Source organism: Hypanus sabinus, chromosome 29 (assembly GCF_030144855.1).
Source record: "Hypanus sabinus isolate sHypSab1 chromosome 29, sHypSab1.hap1, whole genome shotgun sequence".
NCBI classification, from domain to species: domain Eukaryota; kingdom Metazoa; phylum Chordata; class Chondrichthyes; order Myliobatiformes; family Dasyatidae; genus Hypanus; species Hypanus sabinus.
This window is the reverse complement of record NC_082734.1, coordinates 29,571,284-29,599,211: the sequence shown is the minus strand read 5'-3', so window position 1 is coordinate 29,599,211 and position 27,928 is coordinate 29,571,284. Positions and strand designations below refer to the sequence as shown.

At 48.1% G+C, this 27,928-nt stretch overlaps 1 protein-coding gene across 2 annotated transcripts; it reads right to left on the bottom strand.

Moving 5' to 3' along the window:
• Nucleotides 1-35: 35 nt before the first annotated feature.
• On the bottom strand, nucleotides 36-27,922 carry rusf1 (RUS family member 1). Of its 2 annotated transcripts, none has more exons than XM_059954052.1 (14): nucleotides 27,849-27,922; nucleotides 16,396-16,550; nucleotides 15,470-15,547; nucleotides 12,974-13,088; nucleotides 9,982-10,027; nucleotides 8,616-8,648; nucleotides 6,800-6,905; nucleotides 6,569-6,670; nucleotides 6,143-6,213; nucleotides 4,972-5,156; nucleotides 4,052-4,109; nucleotides 3,078-3,148; nucleotides 2,470-2,628; nucleotides 36-2,330 (listed from the first exon to the last, which is right to left on the bottom strand). In XM_059954052.1, exons 1-14 carry the CDS (start codon nucleotides 27,898-27,900, stop codon nucleotides 2,158-2,160), a joined length of 1,404 nt encoding a protein of 467 aa, XP_059810035.1. In that variant the 5' UTR covers nucleotides 27,901-27,922; the 3' UTR covers nucleotides 36-2,157. The 2 variants fall into 2 exon arrangements, with proteins under 2 accessions (XP_059810035.1, XP_059810036.1); XM_059954053.1 differs by lacking the exon at nucleotides 27,849-27,922 and adding an exon at nucleotides 27,679-27,802.
• Nucleotides 27,923-27,928: the final 6 nt, after the last annotated feature.

The following is a 27,928-nucleotide window of genomic DNA, read 5'->3' as shown; positions in this document are numbered from 1 at the left end:
GGAAGGGACAGGAGAGGATTGGAGGAGATGTTGGATTAGATTTGTCAGAACCTGTTAGATGTGTCAGAAAAGTGGGTACAACAGTTGGAGTTGGAGAAAGAGGCCAGTTATGTGGCAGCCCATTAAATAGGAAAGAAGCAACAGAGTAAAGCCTACGTGGACTCAAAAGTCAGTCCCATAGAATAGCCTAGGACAAAGAGTGATGGTTAAAATACACTAACACAACTCATTTTTGATTCCAAGGTTTGCCTGTGAAATTATAGCCAAAGCAAGTCCATCGGTGTACAAAGTACTGACTTCTCCAGATAAAAGTGGCTGGTACGATATCAACCAGCTGAAATTGGTGGGGGAGAAACAGGAACGTCATAACAATTGATGTACATGATGGCCCCGATTTGGGAAACTGCTCCAAGAAGATGGAGGGGTGGTTTTCAGTGGCTGCTTGTCTCTATATATTCACTTTTTCACAGTACTGTATTTGTTACGTATTTTTAGTACATTTCATCTCTCGCACTGTATTGCTGCTGCAAGACAACAAATTTCATGATCAGCAATAATAACGCTGACAATCAACACAGACGCATCTCAAGGATATGTGCTTAGGCCAATGCTCAAACGACCGCTATACATTTGTTATGATGCCGCTGTTGCTGGCAGAATTTCAGATGGAACGAGGAGGCACACGGGCGTGAGATAGGTCAGCTGGTTGAGTGGTGTCGCCTCAACAATCTTTGCAGTCAACAGCAGTAAGACTAAGGAATTGATTGTGGACTTCTGGCAGAGGAAGTCAGGAAAACGCACTCCAGTCCTTATCGAGGGATCAGCAGTAGGAAGGGTGAGCAGCTTCGAGGCAAGTGGTCCTGGTTTCTAATCCGGCCGGCTCCTTGCACGCTTTCCATTGTGCTGGTTTGACCATCAAGCTAGCAACTTGGCCTCATAAAAAAAACAGATAAATGCTAAAGAAAGGGCAAGGCTACCGCCCAATGTCCCACAGGGTGCGGAGAGGAACAGCACAAAATCCCGGACCCAACATGTTGATGGAATCATGGAGAAGGCACGCCAGCGGCTCTACTTCTTTAGGTGTACGAGGAGATTCAATACGTAACCAGAGACCGTGGCAAATTTCTGCAGACACATATTGCAGAGCCTTCTGTCTGGCCTTTGAAGAGGCCTTAATATGCAGGATCAGCAGACACTGCAGAGGATTGGAGTCATAGGCAGCCCTCCCCACTATCGAGGACATCTTCGGGAGGCAATGCCTCAAGAAGGTGACATCCATAATTAAGATCCCTCACCATCTGCGACATGCCCTCTTCTCATTACTACCCTCAGGGTGGGGTTTCAGAAACAGTTTCTTTTCCTCTGCCATCAGATTTCTGAATGGTCCAAGAACCCTTTGAACACTTATTTTGCATTATTCATTTATTAATTCACAGTCGTTTTGTCCTTGCACAATACTGCTGCCTCAAAACAACAGATTTCACATCATAGACGACAATGATGACAGATCCAATTCTGATTATAAAGGAGTCAGTTGTTGAAACTGGAATGTGCAGAACGTTCTCATAAAGGATGATGAATTTGTAGAATTCTCTCCCTGAGCTGGAGCCTGACTGGGGGTGGAGTTAGATAAATATTTCAATGACTGAAGAATGGGAGGGGATTCAGTAGATGGGGAGGAGGAGGATAGTTGGCGAGGTGGAGAAAAGAGTATTCGGAGAATGGGAGGGAATTCAGTAGGTTGGGGGACAGTTGGCAATGGGGGAGAAAGAGTATTCGTGGACTGCTGAGATGAGATTCAGTGGGTGGGAGGGGAAGGGAGTTGATGATGGGACATAGTGTTCATGGACTGTGGGAGGGGATTCAGTGGACTGGAGAGTTTGTGATTGGGGTGAATGCGCATGGAGGGGATCTGGTAGGTGCTGGGGGGGATGGCAGCAGGGGGGAAAGAGAGTCAGTGATGAGGCAGAGTGTTTGTGAACTGTGGTAGGAGATTCAGTAGATAGAGGGGGAGATGATGGGGAAAGGATATGGTGGGGGGGGGTTCCAAGGATGGGTGGAAGAGTCAGGGATGGGGTAGTGTCTGGAAAGGCAAATGCTGGGTATCACAGGGGGGGGGTGTGATTCCCTGCCCTCCGCTTGCCCTGCCTGCTCTGGTCACTGCTCCTTCTTGTCCCCAGGACCCCAGCGAGCTCGCCACTCGTCGGGCCCCAGCTGGTGCCGCTCTGTCAGCCAGCCCGAGCTCCGGGCCCCTGACACCAGCTCCGGAAACAGCTGCTCAACCAGGAGGTGGGTAGCCGAGACCACATCCCACAGCCGATCATCCCGAGCTGCAGAGAGGAAGAGAGAAGGGTCATCAGAGAGGGGAGAGGGACTGCCAGTCACTTGGGGAGCAGTGTGGTGCAGTGTCTCATCGCCGTGGATGGGGCTAGTGAGGTTCCTGAGACAGATGACACTATAGGTACATACCAGTGCGGATCGCTGCTTGGAGTTCCGCTAATTTCTGATGCTCCACTCGGAAGCCCGTCAGGTCCCGGTGAAGCAGCAGGAGAAGGAGCTCAGCGTGGATAGCAGCCTGGATAACATCCACACTTCCAGCTCCCTCCCTCAAGCATACACTCACCTCACCTGTGAAGACAGTCCCGTGTCAGCCTGAGGTGCTATACACACGCCATTCTATCTCCCATCTACTCCTTCCACCCCCACTCCCATGACACCATCCTGTCCCACTTCTCCCGGGACAGGGCCTCAGACATCTTGTCCTTTCTTCCCCCAGCCCTTGACCCCCGGCCATTCTGTGACGGGGCTCTGGATGTACAATCTTCAATCCTGCCCCCCACCCTCCAGGACAGGAAGTTGGACACACCATTCTCTCTCTCTCTCCCCACCCCACCTGTGTAACGGGATAGGGCATCAGACACACTGTCCTCTTCCCCCACTTCTAAGTCACGTCATCCTTTCCCCTCCTCCTGGGACTGGGTAACAAGACATGCCTTCCTCTCCCCTACCTGTGGAATTGGACACCCCACCCCCCCAACCCCCAGGATCAGGTCTCACAATTAATAATACTGACTCACCCGTGTCTCGATGTATTCCCAGTAAATAATTCTTTCTGTTGTTTTCTATAGCCCGTTGATATTCAGCAACACTGAGTACAAGAGAGTGGGAGAGCCATTACAGGTCAGATACTGATAGAGACAGGGCGGTCAGGGTTTATGTTTACAATTACAGATTTCCAGTCTGGGATCTAATCCAGGGGTTTCCAGGATTATATACAGAACAACAAAACCCTGGGAGTGGCTACAGGCTGAGATCTAGTCCAGGGATTCTGTGGGTTTATATATTGAATAACAGATCTCCAGGAGTGGGTTACAGGCTGGGATCTAATCCAGGGTGAAGTGGGTATTATAAGTAGCCTTTTGGTTCCTTAAGGTTGTTACAGTCGGGGGGGGGGGGGTGGTAATGGGGACAAGCTCCCACTGCCTATCAAATGCTCCCAATGGCGTGTGGCTCAAATTGCCTCTGAAAAGCAAGTCCAGCTCCAGACCTTCACATGTCTTAGCTATTAAGCCTGGCGGAGTTGTTTCTACTGACAGGAGAAGGGGCCAAGGTGGGTTACGGGCACCGTAAAACCAGCCACTTTGAGCAGATGGAGCTTGTCAGCTGTGGTTGGCAGCTCATCCAGAAGGAATACTCTGATCTCAAACATCTGCTGCTTTATATCTATACCCACTCACGGAGAAGGCTTCTGGAGTAAACCCAGAGGGAAAAAACGGAGCAGGAGGCCCTAGGGCAGTCCTACATCGGAGTTCAAAGCTGACTGGCATCTCCTGCGATGCTGCTGATACCAAACCGTATCGGTCTCTGCAGTTCTTTTGAATTGATCAGGTGTGAGGAGAGGGGGAGCTGCTACCTGGGCAGCAGCTTGCTCTCCTATCATACTGCCCTGGCTTTCATATCTCGACAGCTAGGATGCAACACCCCTGACTGATGGAGGCCTCACGCACTCGCACATTACAGGCAGGTGGGCGACTTGATAGTGTGTACCTACCTCTGACAGATGGTGTGTAGTGGAGCTCCCAGTCGTACAGTCCCTCTATGCCAGAAGGCTGGAACAGAGGAGGGAGGTTAATTGTTCGGGAGACAGTAGCCGAGGAAATATACATGAACAACATAATTTATGTTCACAATATACATTTTGGATATACAAACGTTTGTAGGCTCAGTGACCACTGTGTTGGGTACCTTTGGTACCTAATAAAGTGGCCACCAGGGTCATGTTTGTGGTCTTCTGCTGTAGCCCATCTACTTCAAAGCTTGTTGTGTTCTGTGCTTAGAGATATTCTTCTATACACCATTATTGTAACACATGGTTATTTGACTTATTGTCTCCTTCCAGACACTTTGAACCAGTCTGACCATTCTCCTCTGAACACCCTCATTAACAAGGCTTTTCCATTCATAGAACTGCCGCTCACAGGACGCTTTCTGTTTCTCGCATTCTCTGCAAACTCAAGAGACCGTTGAGCGTGAAGATTCCAGGAGACCAGCAGTTTCTGAGAGACTTAAACCACTCTGTCTGGCACCAACAATTATTCCATAGTCACTTAGATCACATTTCTTCTCCCATTCTGATGTTTGGTCTTAATATCAACTGAACCTCTTGACCATGTCTGCATGCTTTCATGCTTCAAGTTGCTGCCACAAGATTGGCTGATAAGAAACTTGAATTAATGAGGTGTATAGTATACCTAATGAAGTGGCCACTGAGTGTACATTCCTGATATGTAGATGGGAAGAGGTAATGGGGCGGATGTGGAGTGCATGGACTAACTTACTGTACCTGGTGAAGTGAAAGAGGTTCCCATTACATTCCTCAACTATCGATGGGAAGAGGTAACGTGGCAGAGGATGAATGATTAACCCCTCTGATTGAGGTTCCCCCCACCTCCGTCCCCGTGTTGGACTGACCTGGTAGGAGGGGCTCCTGGGGATTGATGGAGGCAGGCAGAGGGACAACCCCCTCCCTCAGAAAAGTGTCAAGCAGCAGCCGGAGACGAGCATTGTTCAAGGTCTCCATCACCACAGCCCGGACGGCACGGTAGTTGGCGAACAGGTGGAGGGTAGTGAATAGGGCGAAGAGCAGGTGGGTCAGGCTGTGGGAAGAGGTGAAGAAGATCCTATGTCCAAAATTCACACCCTTTCCAATTTCACCACTCTCCTTTTTTCACCCCTTTCTCCACTCTCCCCCTTGAGCTTCTCCTTTTCCCCCTCTACACCTGCTTTCCCTTCATTATCTCAGCCACCCCTCTGTCTGTCCCTCCCCACTCCACCTTCCCTCTGCCCTCTCTCTCTCTACCTCCCCCTTTCCACCCACACTTCCCATACGCCCTCCCTACTGATGTGCCATCTGGGACAGCACATCACTCCCATTCCCCAGGTACGTTCAGGCTGCACCTCAGGTTAATGCCAGGGTCACAGTTCAGGGCTGGGGTCAGTCACAGGCCAGAGTTAAAGACTGGGGTTTGTGGTTCAGGTCAGGGGTTGGTGTTTGAGGTTAGGAGTCAGAATTTGGGTTCAGTTACAGATCAGTGTTTGTAATCAGGGGGTTGGAACTGGGCTCAGCAGTGCAGGGTTTGGGGTTAGCTTGAGGTCAGGGTTTTGGCTTGGGATTGAGGTCAGCTTGGGTTCAGGGGTCAGGCTTGAGGTCAAGATGCTTGTTGGGGTCAAGGGTCAGAGTTTGAGGTTGGGATTGAGGTCAACTTTGTGTTTGTGGGTCAGCACCAGGGTTGGGAGGGTCAAGGTTTGTGATCTGGGTTAGGGGTCGCTTAGGGATCGTAGGCAGGTGTCAGTTTTGAGGGTCGGGTAGTCAGGGTCTGGGGTTGGGATTGGGATTAGGGTCAGCTTGGTTTTCAGGCTGGCCTGAAATCAGGGACAGTGCTTGATGTCAGGGATCAGGGTTAGGAGTCAGCCCATCACTGGGCATCAGTTTGGGGTCAGCTGTACAGGATATGGGGGTTGAGACTGAGGTCAGCTTGGGGTCAGAGGTCAGTTTGGTGCCGGTTGGGGTTTGGGACTGGGGTCGAGGGTTGCGACGGGCGAATGGCCAAAGCTCCAGGGTTGGGGGCCTCTGCTTGCGTACAGAAGGTTGTCAGCAGTGAGTGGAGCCAGAAGTGCGCCGGTGGAAAGTCCAGCCAGGTTCACCAGGGTCTCCTGCAGGGGCAACACACAGGACAGAGGGTCAGTGGCTGGCGCCCCTCTCCCACCCAGCCCCTCCCTCTCACTGCCCATCACTCTCCCCACATCGCCCCCTATCACTAACCCAACCCTGCCACTCCTCACCACCCTTGCCATGCACCTCCCCTCCCCAAACCCCTTGTTCTCCGTCCTTCTTCCTCTCCCCATTCTGTCTTTTGTCCTGACCTCTCTGCTTCCTCTCTCCTGTCCCTTGACCCTCTTCCTTCCCCCACCCCTTACCCTCACAGCCTTCTCCACCATCTTCCCATCCTCTCATCCCCCCCGCCTTCCGCCTCTCCTCCCCTCCCTCCCCTCTCATCACCCCCCTCACCTGACTGCCGTCTTTGGCGGACACATCAGCCATGTTGTCTCTCCGGGCCTGGTGAACTGTCAGTGCAGCCCTGGTCGCACCTCCAGCCACTCCCACCACCGACTGTGGAGAAAGAGAGAGAGAGCATGAATAGGGAGAGGACTGGACAGAGTGGTGGGAGGGATTGGGGTGGTGGCAAAACAGTTCTTTCCCAGTGACAAACCTTCATTGGCCCTGCTCCCAGTGACCCACCTTCAACAAGCAGGATATGCAGATGATGAGAGTGAAAATCGTCGGGAAGGCTGGAGCGAGGATCTCAATGAAAATGGCCAGGTCATTAAGGAGGTCAGCAAACAACCTGGAGAAGGGCAGGGAGTGACGGGTCAGACACAGAGTGAAGCTCCCTCCACACCGCCCCGTCACACACTCCTGGGGGTCAAACACAGAGTGAAGCTCCCTCAACACCGCCCCGTCACACATTGCCAGGGGTCAAACACAGGGGGAAGCTCTGTCCACACTGTCCCATCACATGCCATCAGGGTCAGACACAGTGATGCTCTCCACACCGTCCTGTCACATACTCCCAGGGTCAGACAGAGTGAAGCTCCCACTATACGTCCTGTCACATACTCCCAGGGTCAGACACAGAGTGAGGCTCCCACTATACTGTCCTGTCACATACTCCCAGGGTCAGACACAGAGTGAGGCTCCCACTATACCGTCCTGTCACATACTCCCAGGGTCAGACACAGAGTGAGGCTCCCACTATACCGTCCTGTCACATACTCCCAGGGTCAGACACAGAGTGAAGCTCCCACTATACCGTCCTGTCACATACTCCCAGGGTCAGACAGAGTGAAGCTCCCACTATACCGTCCTGTCACATACTCCCAGGGTCAGACAGAGAGAAGCTCCCACTATACCGTCCTGTCACATACTCCCAGGGTCAGACACAGAGTGAGGCTCCCACTATACCGTCCTGTCACATACTCCCAGGGTCAGACAGAGTGAGGCTCCCACTATACCGTCCTGTCACATACTCCCAGGGTCAGACACAGAGTGAAGCTCCCACTATACCGTCCTGTCACATACTCCCAGGGTCAGACACAGAGTGAGGCTCCCACTATACCGTCCTGTCACATACTCCCAGGGTCAGACAGAGTGAGGCTCCCACTATACCGTCCTGTCACATACTCCCAGGGTCAGACACAGAGTGAAGCTCCCACTATACCGTCCTGTCACATACTCCCAGGGTCAGACACAGAGTGAGGCTCCCACTATACCGTCCTGTCACATACTCCCAGGGTCAGACAGAGTGAAGCTCCCACTATACCGTCCTGTCACATACTCCCAGGGTCAGACAGAGTGAGGCTCCCACTATACCGTCCTGTCACATACTTCCAGGGTCAGACACAGAGTGAGGCTCCCACTATGCCGTCCTGTCACATACTCCCAGGGTCGGACAGAGTGAGGCTCCCACTATACTGTCCTGTCACATACTCCCAGGGTCAGACACAGAGTGAGGCTCCCACTATGCCGTCCTGTCACATACTCCCAGGGTCAGACAGAGTGAAGCTCCCACTATACCGTCCTGTCACATACTCCCAGGGTCAGACAGAGAGAAGCTCCCACTATACCATCCTGTCACATACTTCCAGGGTCAGACACAGAGTGAGGCTCCCACTATACCGTCCTGTCACATACTCCCAGGGTCAGACAGAGAGAAGCTCCCACTATACCGTCCTGTCACATATTCCCAGGGTCAGACACCGAGTGAAGCTCCCACTATACCGTCCTGTCACATACTCCCAGGGTCAGACAGAGTGAGGCTCCCACTATACCGTCCTGTCACATACTCCCAGGGTCAGACAGAGTGAGGCTCCCACTATACCGTCCTGTCACATCCTCCCAGGGTCAGACAGAATGAATCTGCCTCCTCATGGTCACATCACACACTCCCAAGTAAGACATAGAATAAACCTCCCTCTGCACCATCCTGTCACACACTGTCGGGTCGGACATGAGTTGAGTTGCCAAGGATCTTGTGTCCAAGGTTTGAGAAACTCACCTCCACTGCTTGGCGTCCTGGTCCAGTTGTGTCCTGCGGAAACAAAGACAGGGTCAGGCAATTCTGTACCCACCACCCAGCCGCACAGGATCACGGTTCTGGACCCATATTCAGGTGGCAGGGTGAGTGAGAATACCCTCTGGAGGGGGGAAAATCAGAGGATGTTCTGCAGTTGATTCCTGAGGTTGGTGGGGTGGTGGGGGAGGTCTGCATTGATAGAAACAGACTGTTTAGAACCAAGGTGAAGGGTAATCTTGTCATGATCCATCTGATTCTGAGGGCAGAGCTGGAGGTGGGGTGGTAAGGGGATCTCCCTCCTGCTGGGAGGGGAAAACGTGCAAGTGTCTGTGTCTGACCATGAGTGTGTGTGTGATGGGACAGTGAAGAGCGAGCTCCACTCTGCAAATGACCTCAGGAGTGTGTGATAGGGAGGAGTTCCATTTTGGGATAAAGGAAGGCAAAGACCGTGTGAGATTGAATTGGAAATTGAGACAATTTGCAAAGTGGGTCATTCTGAGGAGCTAAACCAAGTCAGGACCTGTACAGCAAATTCTTTGGGGTGTGTTGTAGAACAGAGAGACCCAGGGGGTACAGGTACTAATTTCCCAAAAAGTGGAGACACATGTAGACAGGGTGGTGAAGGAAATACTTAGCACATTGGCCTTCATCAGACGCGTAACTGAGTATGAAAGGTGGGATGCTGGTGAGGCCACACTTGGAGTTCAGATTACCCAGCTATAGGAAGGGTGGGATTAAGCTGCAGAGGAAACAAGGAAGATTCACCAGGATGTTCCCAGGACTGGAAGGCTTGAAGAGACAGGACAGGGCTGTTTCTGTTTTTATTCTGGAGTGAAGGAGGCTAAAGGGTGACCTGACAGAGATTTATAAACCCTTGAGCTGTGTAGATAAAGTGGGTGATCATGGCCGTTCTTCCCTCAAGGGAGGGGAGACTAATACTAGAGGGCACAGGTTTAAGGTGAGAGGTGAAATGTTTAAAAGGGCGGTGTGTGGTGGGGATATGGAACGGGCTGCCAGAGGAAATACAATTAAAAATGCACTTAGACAAGTACGCAGATGGGCAAGGTTTAAAGAGATACGGAAAACTGGGAGCAGCTCAGAGGAGCTGAGTGTGTCCAGGAATGGTTGAATTGCTGTTTTTTGGAAGAGTTGGGAAACAGAGATCATGTGGAAAGAGGCAAGGAGGGGAAGGAGATCGGACAGGGAGGCAGAGGAGTTGTGGTGTGGGGATAAAGCAGCTGCCTCCCATTTCTCCAAAAGTCTGGGTGCCCCACGCTCGATGGTGGCAGGGGTAGGAGAGGGGTTCGAGGTTGCAGATGGTGGGAACGGCTACAGCAGCAACACTTACCCCTTCAACCAAGCAAAGAGGATCCGGCCGATCATTCCGGTGCCGTCTGGAAGAATGAGCACACAGGAAGGTCAGAGATGTGGGTGACAGAGGTTTTGGAGTTACGGACCATATAAACAGGTCCTTTGGCCCAATTTGAGCAAGATGTCCCATCTTCTTATTTTGGCCATAACCTCCCCCCCCCAAACCCTTCCTACCTGTCACCAGTCGAAGTATCTTCTAAAAGTTGTTAATGCACCTGTCTCAACTGCTTCCTCTGGCAACTCCTTCCAAGTACGGACAACCCTCGGGTGAAGAGGCTGCCCAATTAAATCTTAAAGAGCTTAAACCTCTGCCCTTTGGCTCTTGGTTTCCCAACACCAGGAAAAAGACAGCGTGAACTCACCCCACCTATGCCGCCCCACTACGATTTTATCCACCTTTGTATAAAGCTGGGAAAACTGCCAGGAAGGTTTTGCAGGGATTCGAGGAACTGAGTTACAGGGAGAGGTTCAGCAGTCTAGAACTTGATTCGAAGAGGCGGAGTGAAGATGGAGCTAAACGGCCACTCCTTTGCTTATATCTTTGGAAGCATCTCTCTTTCTATCTTTGATATCTCTTTTCCCTCCTTTTCAAGGTTCTTTTGAAGACCCTGACCAGGAGCTAAACTCTGACTTTGGTTTTTGGAGGGAATGGGACCCGCTCTCGGGGCCTCACGACTGGCATCTTTTTGATATCCCAACGACATAGCCTGGAGGGCAAGCGTGCCTTCGGGGTTCTAGATTTTCGTGGCTCTGGAGACGTGCTGATTCTAGGCCTGTGCCCCTGACTGAAGCATTGCAGGAGAATACGGAATATCGGGAGCAGCGATTTAGCTGCCGGGGGTTGTGTGTCCAGGGAGCTGGGCTTTTTGCTGCTGACTCTCTGGGCGCAGAGCTCGGAGAAAATGACGCAACAGACTTTTAGAATCGTAAACCAGCAAGTTCTCTGTTATGTCTCCCTTCTTGCTGTGAAACCTCTTTCTCCCCCTTATGAGGGAGAAAGAGAACCTGTGATATATCGAATTACCGGGTGAACGAGTAATTTTTGGTGCTCTGCAAGTCTGTGACTTTACTGATGCATTGCTGCACACTTGAGTGCTCCATGGAAGGCGCCGATGCTTTTTGCTGGTGGGTGTTGTGTTGGGAGGGGTCATTGCTTTGCTGCTGCTTGTGCATGGGAAGGGGGAGCTGGGGGGCTTTTGGGGTTCTAACAATTTTAATCTGTCATTCATTCTTTGGGGCTCTGCTCTGTTTTTGTGGATGTCTGTGAAGAAAAAGAATTTCAGGATATAGATTGTGTACATTTCTCTGACATTAAATGTACCTTTTGCAGTACATTCATCATCAAAGTATGTATGCAGTATACAGCCCTGAGATTAGTCTTTCCCACAAGCAGCCATGAAACCCATTCAAAGAATAAATATCAACACCTCCCACCCCATCAAAAAATTGCCTAAATAGTGGCAAAAAAAAAACGAAGACCAAAAAATCGAAAGAGTGCGGATATATTCAATTCAGCTCAGGTTCATTATCTGTGGGCTGCCCTGATTCAAAAATCACCCAAAATAAAAACAAAGAAAAAAGAGTGACCAGAAATCAGAAACACATCATAACGTGAACATAGAGTAATCCACAAACTGAGTTGATTACACCTTGCCCAAGGCCCAGGACTGCGGTCGCATCCTCTGACAAACTCGAGGGAGAGAGGGATCATCCAAATGCAGGGACCTCCCTCTGGCAGTAGCGAGCGAGAGGCTGGTAGACAGCGCCCCTCCTTCTGCGCTCTCCCCAATGATTTCAATCTTCCTAGTCTCTTTAATTGGTGAGATATGGAGTCGATCACGGGCTCACGTGCAGATTCCGGGCTTTTTGAGCTCTTGGCTGCATGCTTCACTTGAAATACCCGAGTCAGCAAAGAGCCAGATTGTTCAATCGACCCAAAAAACAGACCACCAAAATGTCGATCACAAGCTCCAACACCAGTAGAACCACATTCAAAAGATAAAGACATAAAACAAGTGAAAAAAGCAGCTTGGTGAACCTTCTGGAAGATTGCACTTGGTCGCGTTGTCCACTGGTGCCAACAAGGGGTGATCTTATAGAAGTGTATAAAAACACAAGACGCATAGACAGGGTGAATGTGCACAGTCTCTTTCAATGAGTTGGGGACCCAAAAACTAGCTGACACGGGTTTAAAGTGAAAGGGGAGGGGTTTAATAGGAACGTGAGAGGCAACTTTTTCCACACAGAAGCTGTTCTGTATATGGAACAAATACAGAGAAAGTGGTGGAGGCAGGTACAATAACAACATTTAAAAGACACTTGGACAGGTACATGGATAGGAAAGATTTAGAGGCATATGGGCCAATCGCGGGTGAATGGGACTCACTTCGATGGTCAACTTGGCTGTCATTGCTTCCGTACTGTGTGATTCTTATGACTGAGACTGTACAGATTTCCCCGAGGGAGAGAGACCAGAAGACACCAGTCAGTGTACAGATTTCCTGTGAGAGGGACTGATAGACAACGGTCAGTATACAGATCTCCCCTGAGAGAGAGGGACAGAGAGACAATGGTCAGTATACAGATCTCCCCTGAGAGAGAGGGACAGAGAGACAATGGTCAGTATACAGATCTCCCCTGAGAGAGAGGGACAGAGAGACACCGGTCAGTGTACAGATCTCCCTGAGGGAGGGGGACTGAGAGACACTAGTCAGTGTACAGATTTCCCCTGAGGGAGAGAGACCGAGAGACACCGGTCAGTGTACAGATTTCCCCTGTGAGAGAGGGACTGAGAGACACAGGTCTGTGTACAGATCACCCACTGAGGGAGAGACTGAGACCCAGTTAGTGTACAGATGTCCCCGAGGGAGAAAGACTGAGAGACACGGTCAGCGTACAGATTTCCCCTGAGAGAGGGACTGAGAGTCAATGGTCAGTGTACAGATCTCCCGTACTGCCAAGCCCCTTACCTTTCAGCATCCAGGTGAGGGAAGCAGCAGCAACCGTGGCAGAGCTGTCCCCGACACCCACACCCCTCAACACCGCCTGTGTGGCCAGGGTCCCTGTGAGAGTGCTGGCGAATGCCTGAGGAGGGGGAAGGGGGAGGTGTTTTTCTTGATTTCAAATTTGAGACCATTCACGACAGAAAAATATATACGAATAGAAGAAACAATGCAAAACAAAAAAAAATCCTTTACATGTTTAGTCTGTACATTACATAGTATAAACCTTGGAGAAAGAAAAAAAAGTATACAAACATAGCAGCTGTAAAGTCATAGAGCACGAAAGTACTTCCAGTCCTTCTCATTTGTACCAAACTATTTTTCTACCTAGTCCTATCAACATACAGTCAGACCTGATCCTTCTATACCCCTCCCATCCATGTACCTGTCCAACACACACAAAACGCTGAAGGAAATCAGCAGGTCAGCCAGCATCTATAGAGTGGAATAAACAGCTCACATCGGGCTGAGACCTTTCATCAGTGCTGGGAATGAAGGAGGCAGAGGTCAGAATTTTGACTTGCTGATTATTGATTCTGTGTTGCTCAGGATTGCCAGCATCCACAGAATTGCTTGTGTTGATGTACCCGTCCAAACTACTCCTAAATGTTGCAACTGAACCCACATTCCCCACATCCGCTGGCAACTTGTCCCACACACTCACACCACCGTCCAAATGAAGAAGTTCCCCCTTAGGTTTCCTTTTCACCCTAAACCTGTGATCTCTCGTTCTAGTCTCACCCATCCTCAGGGGAAAAGCCTGCATGTACACCACTTATAACTCTGTGTACATTGCCCTCACATGGCTCCTTAGGGGGAGCGCTCTTTCCTTGTTTGAAGGGCTTCTCACCCAACTTTCATGCGCGGTAGTGGAAGGAACTATAGGAGCCACAGAGAGATATGGATGGGTTAAGTGAGTGGGCAAGGATCTGCAAGGTGGAGTACAACCTGAGCTCATCCACCCTGGAAGGGTAAATAGAAGATCAGATGATGCCACAGTGGCATAGTGGGTAGTGTGACTCTATTACAGCTAGGGGTGTTGGAGTTCAGAGTTCAATCCCAAAGTTCAACCTCTCTAAGGAGTCTATTTGTCTTCCCCGTGGAATGCATGGGTTTTCTCTGGGTCCTTCAGTGTCCTCCCACAGTTCAAAGACATACCGGTTAGTAGGATTATTGGTTATGCAAATTCTCTCGTGATTAGGTTAGGGTTAAATCAAGGGTTGCCAGACGGGGCAGCTTGAAGGACTGATACGTTTCCTTTTCAGCAGTGTATCTCCTAATAAATAAACAAATATTTAAATGGTGAAGGATTGCAGCTTGCTGTTGTACAGAGGGACTTGGGAGTGCTTGTGCATGAATTGCAGAAGGTCAGTTGCATGTGCAACAGGTTATCCAGGAGTCAAATGGAACACTGACCTTTAATGCTAAGAGGAAGGAAATTTAAGAGCAGGGAAGTTATGATGCAGCTGTACAAAGTACTGGAGAGGCTGCACCCAGAGTACTGCGTACAGTTCTGGTCTCCATACTCAGAGGATACATTGGCTTTGAAGGCCCAGCAGAGGAGCTTTACCAGGTTGATTCTGGAGATGACGGGGCTAAACCAAGGAGGGACTGAGTCATACGGGACTTTACCCACTGGAATTCAGAAAAAGGCGAGGGGATGTCACAGACGTATATAACATTATGAAAGGAATAGATAAGATAGATGCCAGAAAGTTATTTCCAGTAGCTTCAAGATTCAGAGGAATAGATTGAGGATGGAAGGGAAGGGGATTTCCTTTTCCCCAGAGAGGATGAATTAGTGGAATTCTTTGCCCAGTGAAGCAGTAGAGGCTACTTCATTAAAATATACCTCAAATACAGTAAGATATGTAGATTTGTGCATAGCAGGGCAAGTGTGAAGTTGAGTTCAGCCAACATTTTACTGAATGGTGGAGCAGGCTTGACGGGTCAGGTGGCCGACTCCTGCATCTGTTTCCTGTGTTCTTTAGCCTGTACCATGACTTTCTACAGCATTCCCCAACAGGCGTCTCACTGTGCTGGAAGAACAACACATTTTTGGCAGATCAAAGCGCGGCCATCATTGAGTCGATGACCTTCCAGCAGCAACTGATATCCGTTTTGATGTACATCCCTGGAAACAGCCCCTGTTCCTAGTTCGCAGCTGCTGGGGATGTCCCCATGTCCTCTTAGCAATCGGCATCTGCAAAAAGCTGGAATCGTCGAAGACACCCACGTGGGACAGAGCTCACATCAACAAATCCAAGGCAAACTGTCTTCTCCTCACCCCTCTGAGACTGGGCATTGGACACATCATCTTCTACACTCCTCTGGGACTGGGCATCAAACATACTACCCTCTCCACCTCGTCGGGACCAGGTACCGGACACACAGCCCTCTCTGAGAATGCTTGTTGGACAGATCATCCCCCTCTCCCCATGGGAGCCCCGGTTTCACACTCACCTGTAAGGTGTCCCAGACCTGGTAAGACAAGTAATCAGCGCTGACACTCTCTGGGTATCCTTGTGGAAGGAAGACAGACTGAAAGAGAAATGTGAAAGGGGAAGGTAACTGTGAATATTCCAACTCAAAGCCACCATGTCATCGGCAGATGAGATTACAGACTCTGTGTATTTAGGGTTGGAAGCTACTCTTCAGGGAGAGATGGGACAGTATAGGTTGTGGAATTTGAGACTGATGGAAGTGACAGAGCTTGGATCGGGTGGGTTATCATAATCTTTGAATAAAGAACCAATTATTCTACACGGTTAAGGCATTGGAATAGCGATCGGAAGGTCGTGAGTTCAAGCCCCAGCCGAGGCACCGTGTTGTGTCCTTGAGCAAGGCACTTAACCACACGTTGCTCCAGTCCACCCAGCTGAAAATGGGTACCGGCAAAATACCGTGGGTTAACCTTGTGATAGACTGGCATCCTATCTGGGGGGGGGTTGAGTCTCATACTCTCAGTCACTTCACGCCACGGAAACTGGCAAGCACTGGCCTGATGAGCCTATAAGGCTCGGGACAGACTTTAACTTTAACTTCTATACGGAGGTGGGAAAAAATTTCCTTCTCTGGCGCATTAGAATCATTGGGATTTTCTTCCCTGGAAGCTCGGTCACAGAGCTCAGAGAAAGATTTCAGGCTGTGCTAGAAAGGGCTGAATAATTAAATAACATCCCTGGAGGATGTTGTGTTGGGGGAAGAGAAGCTTGCCGGTAATTATTGCCCATCCCTACTCGCCCCCTGAGGTGGGGGACTTGCCAGCATTTATCATACATCCTTCATCATCCCCTCGAGAAGGTGGGTAATTTGCCAGCACTTGTTGCTCATCCCTAATCGCCCCCATCTGTTGGTGTCGGGCAGTGCCCTCCTTTCCCACCACTCACCGAGATCCCTCTTGCCAAGGAGTTGGCCACTTGGCCCGCTTTCTCCTGCTTTCTCAGCAACCTCCCTTCCAGGTCGCGGATATAGTGGCGGGCCCCACCTCCACCATACTTCTCGCTGCAGAAAATGGTGCTGTCCATACCAGGCATGGTGTGGTCTGGGGGAGTGAAAGCAAGTGGTTAACACTCACAGAGGGAGAGGGCTTAACTCAGTCATGGGGAGGGGTTAATGGTCACAGAGAAAGAGGGGTTAACTCAATCAAAGGGGGAGGGGGGTTCATGGTCACAACGAGGAGGTGTCAACTAACATCAGTTGGGGGGTTAATAGACAGGAGTTAACATATAGTAGAAGAGGTTATTTCAAAGGGGAATGATTTAATAGTCACAGGGGAAAGGAAGGGGTTAACGGTCACAGAGGGGGAGAGGATAACACACAAAGGAAAGGGTTAACATTCACTGGGGAGTTAACAGAGGAAGGGGTTAACTGGCCAGCAATGGAAGGGTCAATGGTCATGAAGAGAGTGAGGGAGGAATAGGCAGAGGAGCAGAAGGAATGGGGAGAGGGGAGAGGGAGGTGAAGGAGGGAGAAAGGGAATGAGGAGGGGGAAAAGTAAATGGTCATGGAGAGTGAGGGAGGGAGGGATAAATGGTCATGAACGGGGAAGGAAAGGATTAACATGGTCGAAGGGAGGGAAGTGGAAGGGCAAGGAAAAGTGGGTGGGGAAGGGGAGCAAGGGAGTGGAATGGAGAAGATCTGCCGGGACACACTCCCAAAACTCCTCCCTTTCATTCCTCTCTCCCTTCAGGCCTCAATCCCTCTCCCTTTACTCCATGATTATTACCCCACAAGACTACATGCTCTGCCCTTGACACTAATCCCTATACACACAGGGTTGTATAGCAGATGAAACAACTGTAGTGGACCATATTGAAGATAAGAATGAGTCAGAGTTCAGGAAGGAGGTAGAGAGCCCAGTGACATGGTATCATGACAACACCACTTCCCTCAATGCCAGCAGAAGAGCTGGTCATTGACTTCAGGAAGGTTGAAGGAAGGGTGGTGCTGAAGTTGTGAAAGTTGACAGCTTCAAGCTGAGCTGTGAACATCATGAATAATCAGGCCCCGTCCAATCACATTGACATATGGCCAAGAAAGTCCACCAATGCCTCTGCTTCCTTTGGATGCCCCCTTTGACCCTCAATGTCTACAGATGCCCCATCGAAAGCATCCTGTCCAAATGCATTATGGCTTCGTACAGCAACTGCTCTGCACCTGGCCGCAAGAAAACAGAGTTAAACAGAACTATAGAAACAGCTCAGCACATGGCAGGAACCGTCACCCCACCCCAGCGTCTCAGCACAGCCTGCCGCTACTTTTTTTTTGGGTGTTTAGTTTCTGGTTTATGATTTTCACACGTTCTGAGACGCAGTGAAAAAACTTGTTTTGCATACTGTTTATATGTGTCAGATCATTACACATAGCCTTGAGCTACAATAAAGTAAAAGCTAACAGTGCAGAATGAAGTGTAAAATCTACCAATAAAGTGAAGTGCAGATAAATTATAAAGTACAAGACCATTGCGAGGTAGATTGTGAGGCTAAGAGTCCATCTTATTCTATCAAAGGTCCGTGTGAGTGTATGATATTATTGGGACAGAAGCTGTCCTTGAACCTGGAAAGCTTTCAAGCTTTTGTATCTTCTGCCCAACGGGCATAGGGAGGACAAAGAACGTCTGGGGTGAGTGGAGTCTTCGATTACGCTGGCTGTTTTACTGAGGCAGCGAGAAGTGTAAACAGACCCGTGGAGGGGAGGCTGGTTCCTGCAATGAGCTGAGTTGCGTCCACAGCTCTTTGTAGTTTCCTTTGGTCGCACACAGAGCAGTTGTTAGACCAAGCCATCGTGCATCCAGACAAAATGCTTTCTATGGTGCATTGATAAAAAATGGTAGGAGTCAATGGGACATTCCGAACCTCTTCAGCCTACAGGTGTTGGTGAGATTTCTTGGCCATGACATCAACTTGGTTGGACTAGTACAGGGAGGAACTTGAAACTCTCAACCTCAACACCATTTATGTATACAGGAGCACGTGCATTGGCCCCTTCCTGGTCAATGATCAACTCTTGTTTTATTGACATTGAGGGAAAGGTTGTTGTCAAGACACAATCTCAATAACCTCTCTACCTCCTTACTGTACAGTCGGCCCTCCTCATCAGCGAGGGATTGGTTCCGGGGGCCCTCGTGGATACCAAAATTCGTGGATGCTTAAGTCCCTTGTTCAACCTGTCTCAATGTGGTGGATCTTAGGACCCAGTGGAACCCCGACCTTATTTAACCTGTCTCAGTGCGGTGGACATTAGGATCCAGCGGCAGAGATCTAAATCTGCAGTGTTTCTGTTCTCGAAAATAATCACGGTCGCGATTGAAAATAAAGTGGAAATAATAAAGCGATCGGAAAGAGGTGAAACGCCATCAGTCATTGGAAAAGTGTTCGGCTACAGTCGGTCAATGATCAAAACAATTTTAATGGATAAAGTGAGAAAGGCCCTGCCCCGATGAAAGCTGCAATTATTACTGAGCAACGCAGTGGTTTAATTATTGGGTTTTGGGTTTTTGATCCTCACATCAACCCGGCACGGTGGAGAGCGCAATCGGGAGTGATCTGTCATTGGATCGAACTTGGGAAGAAGTTCCCGAGCCCGGCGCTGAAACAGACGTTCTTAAGTGTTTTATATGAATAGAAAGGTAAAACTAAGGCAAACGTTTGACTAACTGACACTAAATAATACCGGATGTACCTGTTCTGACTTACTGAGTAAGAGAACTTCCAATTTTTTTCAATCCCATCCAAGATAACCCACGCACATCCTCCTGTATACTTTAAATCATCTCTGGATTACTTATAATACCTAATACAATGTAAATGCTGTGTAAAATAATTGTTATACTGCATTGTTTAGGGAATAATGACCAGAAAAAAAGTCTGTACATGCTCGAACGACAAGTGCTGTAAAGCACTTCCGGGTTTTCACGATTCGCAGTTGGTTGAATTCGCGCATGCGGAATTCGCGGATAAGGAGGGCCGACTGTACTCCGACTCATCATTATTTGAAATGTGGCCCACTACAGTGCTATTATTTGTAAGCTTGTAGATGGAGCAGAATCTGGCCAGGCAATCATGAGTATACAGAGAGTAGAGTAGGGGGCTGAGGACGGAGCTTTGTAGAGCCCCAGAGTTTAGAATGTTCATGGTGGAGGTGCTGATACCAGTCTGTCGATCAGAATGTTAAGGTATCACTGGTGGAAGGATGCTTGAAATCCCAGGGTCTACTGTTTGGTGATGAGCTTGTTTGGAACAGCACGCAAGAGCCCAATACTTCACAGGTACATCCCTCCACATCATCAGCAGTATCTGCAGGACATGCTGGCCCAAAAAGGCAACATCCATAATCAAAGATCCTCACCATCCAGGCTGTGCCATCTTCTTGGGCAGGAAGTACAGAAGCTTGAAGTCCCATCCCATTCTACCAGCTTCAGGAACAGTGATTCCTCTTCAACCATTCCGTTTTTGAATTAACCCTACCTCAGCAATAGGACTCTATGGATCTCCTGAAGACCAACAGCTCTAGGTTTTTCCCTATCACTGTCAGACTCTTGAACCCACTTGAAAACCCTAACACTTTTTCTGTTAGGTACCTGGAATTTTTTGCTTTGATCTTTGGAAATTTTCTCCACTTTTTGTTGATTCCACTTGGCACGTCTATTTCTTGGTTAGTGTCTTGTTCCAAGATTTAGATCCCTGATTCTGAAAGTAGCCACCGGGAGGTATAAAGAATGTGACCCTCTGTTTGCCATTGGTCTGGAGAGATTATTAACTTGACTATCAATTATGGAAAACATTAAAATTTAGCTACTTCAGCACAACTTGAATTGCACAGGAATCCATCCAACTGTAAACACAATCAAAATAAATGCTAGAGATACTCAGCAGTTAGTTCATGAGGAGAGAGAGATAGGTTAACATTATCAGTGCCACTTCCTGTTTTGAAGTCTGTTATCATTTGTACGGTTTAACATAATAGTCTTAGAGAAGTACAGCAGAGAAACAGGCCCATTGGCCCATCTATACCTTGCCGAAACCATTTATGCTGTCTACTCCCATCAGCCTGCACCAAGACCACAGCCTTCCATACCCCTACCAACCACGTATCTTTCCAAACTTCTCTTAAGCGTTGAGATCAAGCTTGCATGCACCACTTGTGTTGGCAGCTCGTCCAATACTCGCAGGACCCTCTGAATGAAAAAGTTACCCTTTGTGTTCCCTTTAAACTTTTCACCTTTCACCCTTAACCCATGACCTCTGGTTGTCATACCACCCAAGCTCAGTGGAAACAGCCTGCTTGCACTTACCCTATCTGTACCCCTCATAATTTTGTTTACCTCAATCAAATCTCCTCTCAATTTTCTACATTCTAAGGAATACAGTCCTAACCTATTCAATCTGCACTTAAAACTCAGGTTTAGTAACATCCCTGCAAATTTTCTCTGTACTCTTTCAATCTTGTTTACACCTTTCCCATAGGTAGGTGACCAAAACTGCACATGTACTCCAAATTAGGCCTCACTAGCATCTTATACAACTTCAACATAACATCCCATCTCCAGTACTCATTGATTTATGAATGCCAATGTGGCAAGAGATTTCTTTATGACCCTGTCTACATGTGACGCCACTTTCAACAAATGATGGACCTGTATTACTAGATCCCTTTATTTTACCACACTGCTCAGTGCCCTACCAGATCTACCCGTGCTGATCCTACCAAAATGCAAAATCTCCCGCTTGTCTGCATTAAATTCCATTTGGCATTTTTCTGCCCATTTTTCCAGGGGCCCTAGATCCCTCTGCAAGCCATCATAGCCTTCCTCACTGCCCATGACAACCCAATCTTGGTGTCATCTGCAAATTCACTAATCCAGTTAACCACATTATTATCCAGATCATTGATACAGATGTCAAACAACAATGGGCCCAGCACCGATAACTGTGGCACTCCACTAGTCACTGGCCTCCAGTCAGAGAAGCAACCATCCATTACCACTCTATAGCTTCTCCCACAAAGTCAATGTCTAATCCAATTTACTACCTCATTCTGAATGTTGAACGATTGAAACCTCATGACCAATCTCCCATGTGGAACCTTGTCAAATTCCTTACTAAAGTCCATGTAGATAACATCCGCTGCCTTGCCTTCATCCACATTCCTAGTAACTTCCTCGAGAAACTCTGTAAAATTGTTTAGGCATGATCTACCACTCACAAAGCCAAGCTGACTATCCTTAATCAGTCCATGTCTGCTCAAATGCTTATGCATCTTGTCCTGTCAATTACCTTCCAATGTCTTTCCCACAACCGATGTCAGCATCACCAGCCTATAATTTCCTGGTTTATGTTTACAGACTTTTTTTAAAAAAAAAGTGGAACAACACTGGACTTCCTCCAATCCTCCGGTACTTCTCCTGTCACTAAGTATGATTTAAATATCTTTGCTATCCCCTGCAATTTCTGTACTCGCCTCCCGTAAGGTCAAAGGGGACGCGTTGTCAAATCTTGGGGATTTATCCACCCAGATTTGCCTCAGGATAGCAAACACCTCATCCTCTGCAATCAGTGCAGAGTCCATGAAGTTGATACCTTCTTCTATAGACTCTCTGTCCATCTCCCGAGTAAAAAAAAATTAAGATCTCCCACATCTATTTTGGCTCCACGCTTGCATTACTATTCTGGTCTTCTAAAGGGCCAATTTTATCCTTTGTAATCCTTTTGTTCTTAACATATTTGTAGAATCCCTTAGGATTCACCTTCATTTATCTGCTAGGGTAGCTTCATACCTTCTTTTAGCCATCCTTAAATATTCTCTCACATTACTTGTACTCCATAAGCACCTCATTTGTTCCTACCTGCCTGTACCTCCTATTTTCTCTTAGCCAGAGCCTCATATCTCTTGAAAATCGAGGCTCCCTACACTTGTCACCTTTACCTTTTTATTCTGACAAGCACATACATACATTGTACTCCCACTTACCAAATACACCTTTGCCTGTCCCACCTGCCAGATCATCTCTGTTACCATCAACATTGGCCTTTCTCCAACTTAGAATCTCAACCCGAGCACCTGACCTATCTTTTTGTGTATTTACTTTGAAACAAATTGCATTGTGGTCACTAGATGCAAATTGTTCCCTTACACAAACTTCTGTCATCTGCCCTGTCTCATTCCCTAATAGCAAATCCAGTTTCTTAATTCTCAGTTCCACCCTAAACGCCTCACTAGACACGTTCTCCAGCCTGCCCTAACAGAGCACTGTCATGACATCTTCCCTGGCTGGTACCACCACCCTCCTACTCTCTCACATCTAAGACACCAGAAGCCCGGAATACTGAGCTGCCAGTCCTGCCCCTCCTGCAACCGTCTCACTAATGTTTACAATGTCATAATTCTTGGTGTTGATCCATGCCCTGAGCTCATCCACCTTTCCTACGTTACTTCTGGCATCGAAATATAAGCAGCTCAGGGCGCTAGTTCCACCTTGCTCAACCTTTTGATTCCTGGCTTTGTCTGAGGTCTTACCAACATCTGTGTCCACAACCTCTCCACCAACTGTTCTGGCTTTCTCTGGTTTTCGTCCCCATGCGACTCTAGTTTAAATCCCACCATGCAACATTAACAAACCTTCCCACTAGAAATTAGTGCCTCTCCAGTTCAGGTCCCACCTTCCATGGAAGAGAGCCAAGTGATCCAAAACTATTATGCCTTCCCTCCTACACAAACTCCTTAGCTACATATTAAACTGCATAATCTTCCTCGTACTGGCCTCATTAGCATGTGGCACAGGTAGCAATCCTGAGATCACAACAATGGAGGTCCTGCCCTTTAACTTAGCACCTAACTCCCTATATAGAACCTTGTCACTTGTTCTACCCATGTCATTGGTACCTACTTGGACCATGACCTCTGGATGGTCACCCTCCACTTGAGACCTGATCTGAGATGTCGCGGACCTTTGCACCCGGGATGCAACATATCATCTGGGAAACTTGTTCTCACCCACAGAATCTCCTTTATGTTCCCCTAAATGACAAATCCTCTATCACCACAGCTCGCGTCTTCCGAGTCACGGAGCAAGACCCTACCGCTGTGACTTTGCTACATCACCCCGAATACTATCTAAAGTGTTTGTTGAGGAGGAATGCCCACAGGGGTACTCTGCACCGGCCCTTTAACCCCTTTCCCCTTCCTGACTGTCACCCAGTTTCCAGTGACCTGCACCTTGGGTGTAACTAACTCTCTATATGCCCTGCCCATCATCCCTTCAGCCTCCCGAATGATCCGGACTTTATCCATTTCCAGCTCCAACTCCTTAACGCGGATTGTTAGAGGCTGCATCTGGATGCTCTTCTCGCAGTTGTAGCCGTCAGGGACACAGGAGGTCTCCCTGCCTTCCCACATCCTGCAAGAGGAACATTCAACTATCCTGGCTGACATCTCTCCTGTCCTAACTGAGCAAACGGAAAGAAGGGAGGGGAAAAAACCTCCACCTGGAGCTTCTCTGTTTTGCCTTCTCTGATTGAAGCCTCAAAGAGCTAAAGCCTCAAAATCTGTCCACTCCAACGATTGCTCCTGCCTTCTTTTAATTTGTTCTTCCTAATCAATCCCAAACACCAATTAGTTGCTGGTTAAAGCTCCAAACAAACTGCCTGGAATTGCTGCCTTTTATAGTCCAGGATCCAGGCAGGGTGCAGACCGAGGTCACTAAGCTTCCTGTCATGCCTGGAGGGAATTATGGTGTGGAATGCTGAACTGTGGTCCAGGAACAGCATTCCAACGTATGCATCCCTCTCCTCCAGGTGAGGACTGTGTGTAGTGCTGTGGCTATGGCATCATGGGTAGACCGGTTCCTTCAGTAGGCGAATTGTAGGGGGTCCAGTGTGGGCAGTAGCATACTGCAGATGTAGTCTTTCACCAGCCTCGCAAAGCATTTGCTTACAATTGAGGTGAGTGCGACAAGACGCCAGCCCCGTTTGTTCACAGTTAGCCCCTCCTGCAGTTTACAGTTACTGTTTGAGAGATTTGTTAGTTATGCCCGCAGTAAAAGAATCTCAGGGTTATATGTGGTGACTTGTATGTACTCTGATCAGAAATTTTACTTTGAACTTTGAAGAGTTAAAGAATGAAAATACAAAGAAAGAACAGACAAAGGATAGTAGTTTCTACTTTGGCTTCTTCCCATAGGCATGGTCACAACAAAGCCTCAGTAAATGGCACTGCCTCAGTACTCATGAGGCTGGCATTAGCCGGTGCCCTGCCACAGCTGGAGGGTCCCAATAGCATTACGGGAAACGGGAGGTGGAGAAGTGCAGAAAGTACGAGTGATAGATTGATTTAAAGATACCTGAACTGACCTAGTAGAAGTTCTAAGAAACTGATGCCCTCACAGAATAACTTGATATATTGTCATACAAAAGACAATGATGTTACTGACTTTGTAGAGTGTGTGCATAATATATTAAAAAAATATTAACTCTAGAAGCAGGAATGCCCGTCATATTAACTATTATTGTAAATAAGTTGCAACCTCATGGAAATGGGACAGTGGGTGGATGTAAAGGATAGGGTTGTCCGCAAGGGATATGTTTCAGTTTGTGGACAACCTGGCCATTGGGATTGATGATACCTTGAGCGCCAAGGCAGTTCGAATAAAAGCTTCCACCCCCACTGCAACTAGTACTATAGACTACCTGGTTTACTTTAAATGATCATTCTGATCATTGTAAAACACCACCTGTAGAAAGCCCACGCATCATCCTTCTTTGTTGACAGATTTTCCTCCCGATGTGATACTGGGAAAGAAATTTAGTGGATGTGCTATGTGTGCACCTCAAACAAGAGCTGGGGCAGCTGAACTACCCTCCTCCTGGTCTGCTCGAGCAGCCGAACATTTTGCCTGAACAATTACCTGCTACCAGAATGATCCACACCGACTCTCATTACTGCGGAGTAGTACGAGACAGTGGACACAAGGGGGGCTTCCCATCTCTTCAGGAATTCCAATAGAACACAATGAATTAACTATAAAATGTCTTTTTTCCCCCCGCTTTTTAATTGTCTACTGAAATTGTTGCAATAAGATGTGTGGCTTATACTAATGGGAATAATTAGCTACAGACAAGAAACAAGCTGACTCCGCCACCAGGGTAGCAGCAGCAGCAAATTCTTATGGCCAGATGATACACCCAGTGTGATCAGGCTAGTAATACTTTCCAAATTCACTTGATGAACGAGTAACAATTACAGTGTGATGCGTCAGAGGCCGAGAAGACTATGGATTAAAATCACACTATTGTAGATGCAAGATTTCAAAAGACTGATTAAGTGTACTTTCGATCATCACGGCTTGTGACTGGGTGTTTATATGATTTGGATCGTCTTTCCGCCTATGTACAGAACTAGCTCATGAAGCTAACACTGCTGACCCTTCATCTTAGTTATGATATACGTTGCACACTAACCAGTCAGGTTGCTGGGTGTGCTGCACATTTGAAAAACAAGTTGCAAGTTGAGCCTCTACCTCCAAATTGTAGTGAGTTACGAGTTGAGAAGGGAGCAAGCAACGTAACAGTCCACAGATATGACTCTTGTCAAAGCAACTGTTTCGAAGGATGGCGACAGGTTCTTGAACGGGCCTCTTGTACGACCGGATGGAGTCCTTAACATCACAGTCTACTCTGAGGCTATGTCCTCTGGTCTTAGACTCCCCCACTATAGGAAACATCCTCAATCCTGGGATCATTCTAGGGAATTTCCTTTGAACTCCTTCCAATATCAGTACATCCTGTCTTAGTTAAGGAGCCAAAACTGCTCACAATACTCCAAGTGAAGCCTCACCAGTGCCTTATAAAGTCTCAACATTACATCCTTGCTTTTATATTCTAGTCCTCTCAAAATGAATGCAAACATCGCAGACTCAACGTGCAAATTAACTCTTAGGGAATCATGCACAAGGACTTTCAAGTCCCTTTGCACTTCGTATTATTTCTTCTACTAAAGTTTATGACCATCTACTTCCAGACACTATATTCCATCTGCCATTTTCCTAATCTGTCTAGTCCTCTGTATCCCCTCTCCTCAAAACAAACCACCCTCTGCCTATTGTCATATCGTCTGCAAACACAGTCACAAATCCATCATCCAAATTATTGACATGTCACGTAAAAATAAGTGGTCCCAACACAGACCCCTGTGGAACACCACTAGTCACTGGCAGCCAATCAGAAAAAGCTCTCTTTGTCCCTTGCCAATCAACCAATGCTCTATCCATGCTAGTATCTTTCCTTGAGAGCTTAACTTGTTAAGCAGCCTCATATGTGGCACCACATCAAAGGCTTTATGAAAACCCAAGTACACAACGTCCACCAACTCCAGCTTCTTGTTTCTTCAAAGAATTCCAACAGATTTGTCAGGCAAGATTTTCCATTGAAGAAACTACACTGACTGCAGCGAATTTTATCATGTGCCTCCAAGCAGCCCAAAACGACATCCTTAACAATCATCTTCAATATCTTTCTATGCACTGAGGTCAGACTAACTGGCTTCTGCATCTCTACTTTCTTGGCGTGTGGAGTGACATTATGGGACTATTGGCCCATTAGACAAACTTGATCTCCCAATCCACTGACTGCTTGCTCTGCACTTTTTCTATGACTGTAACACCATTCTGCTATAGATTTGTCTCTCCTACCACAAGGCACTGTGTAATGAAATGGTCTGAATGGATGAAAAGTCTTTCCATTGGATGTAACCACGAAAACCTGACGCCATCCACTCACTCACCCTTCACTGCCCAGGATCCGTCTCCGCTTCCTTCAGCCACATCCACCAACACCCTCCTCCTTATTGGTCAGTTCATTCACTCCCCGCCTTCAAAGGGCGGGGCCTGAACTACCACCCTCTCCATTGGTTGTCAGATGAATCTCTGCATTCTCATTGGTCAACACCTGAATTCCCGCCCCTCCAGTGCCACCTCCTATATTTGTCGCCAAATATAATTCCGCCTCCATGGTGACACGTCGCCAAGTCAAGATTGACATATCAATCGCCTTTCCTATTGGGCAGTTCCGTTACGCTCCCTCCCACCGCATTGTAGTAGTCAAAAACGTTTAGCTTTGCCTCTATTACTTTCCCATTGGTCAGTGATCGGCAACTACCCCGCTTCTTGACAAACTCACCATAACCCCCATCCATTGGGCAGCGACAGTAAAGCAACTTTTAATGGACGGACAACAACACACATAAAATGCTGGTCGAACGCAGCAAGCCCAGGCAATTTAAATCACCCCTTGGACCACAGGTGACTTGCCGAGGCATTTGTATAGCCGGTTGATGCTGATTGGCTTACCCATCCGGTAGCGCCGCCCAATAGTAGAGCGTGAGCTCTCCGATCTGTCCATTCAGTGACACAACCACATCGACCAATAG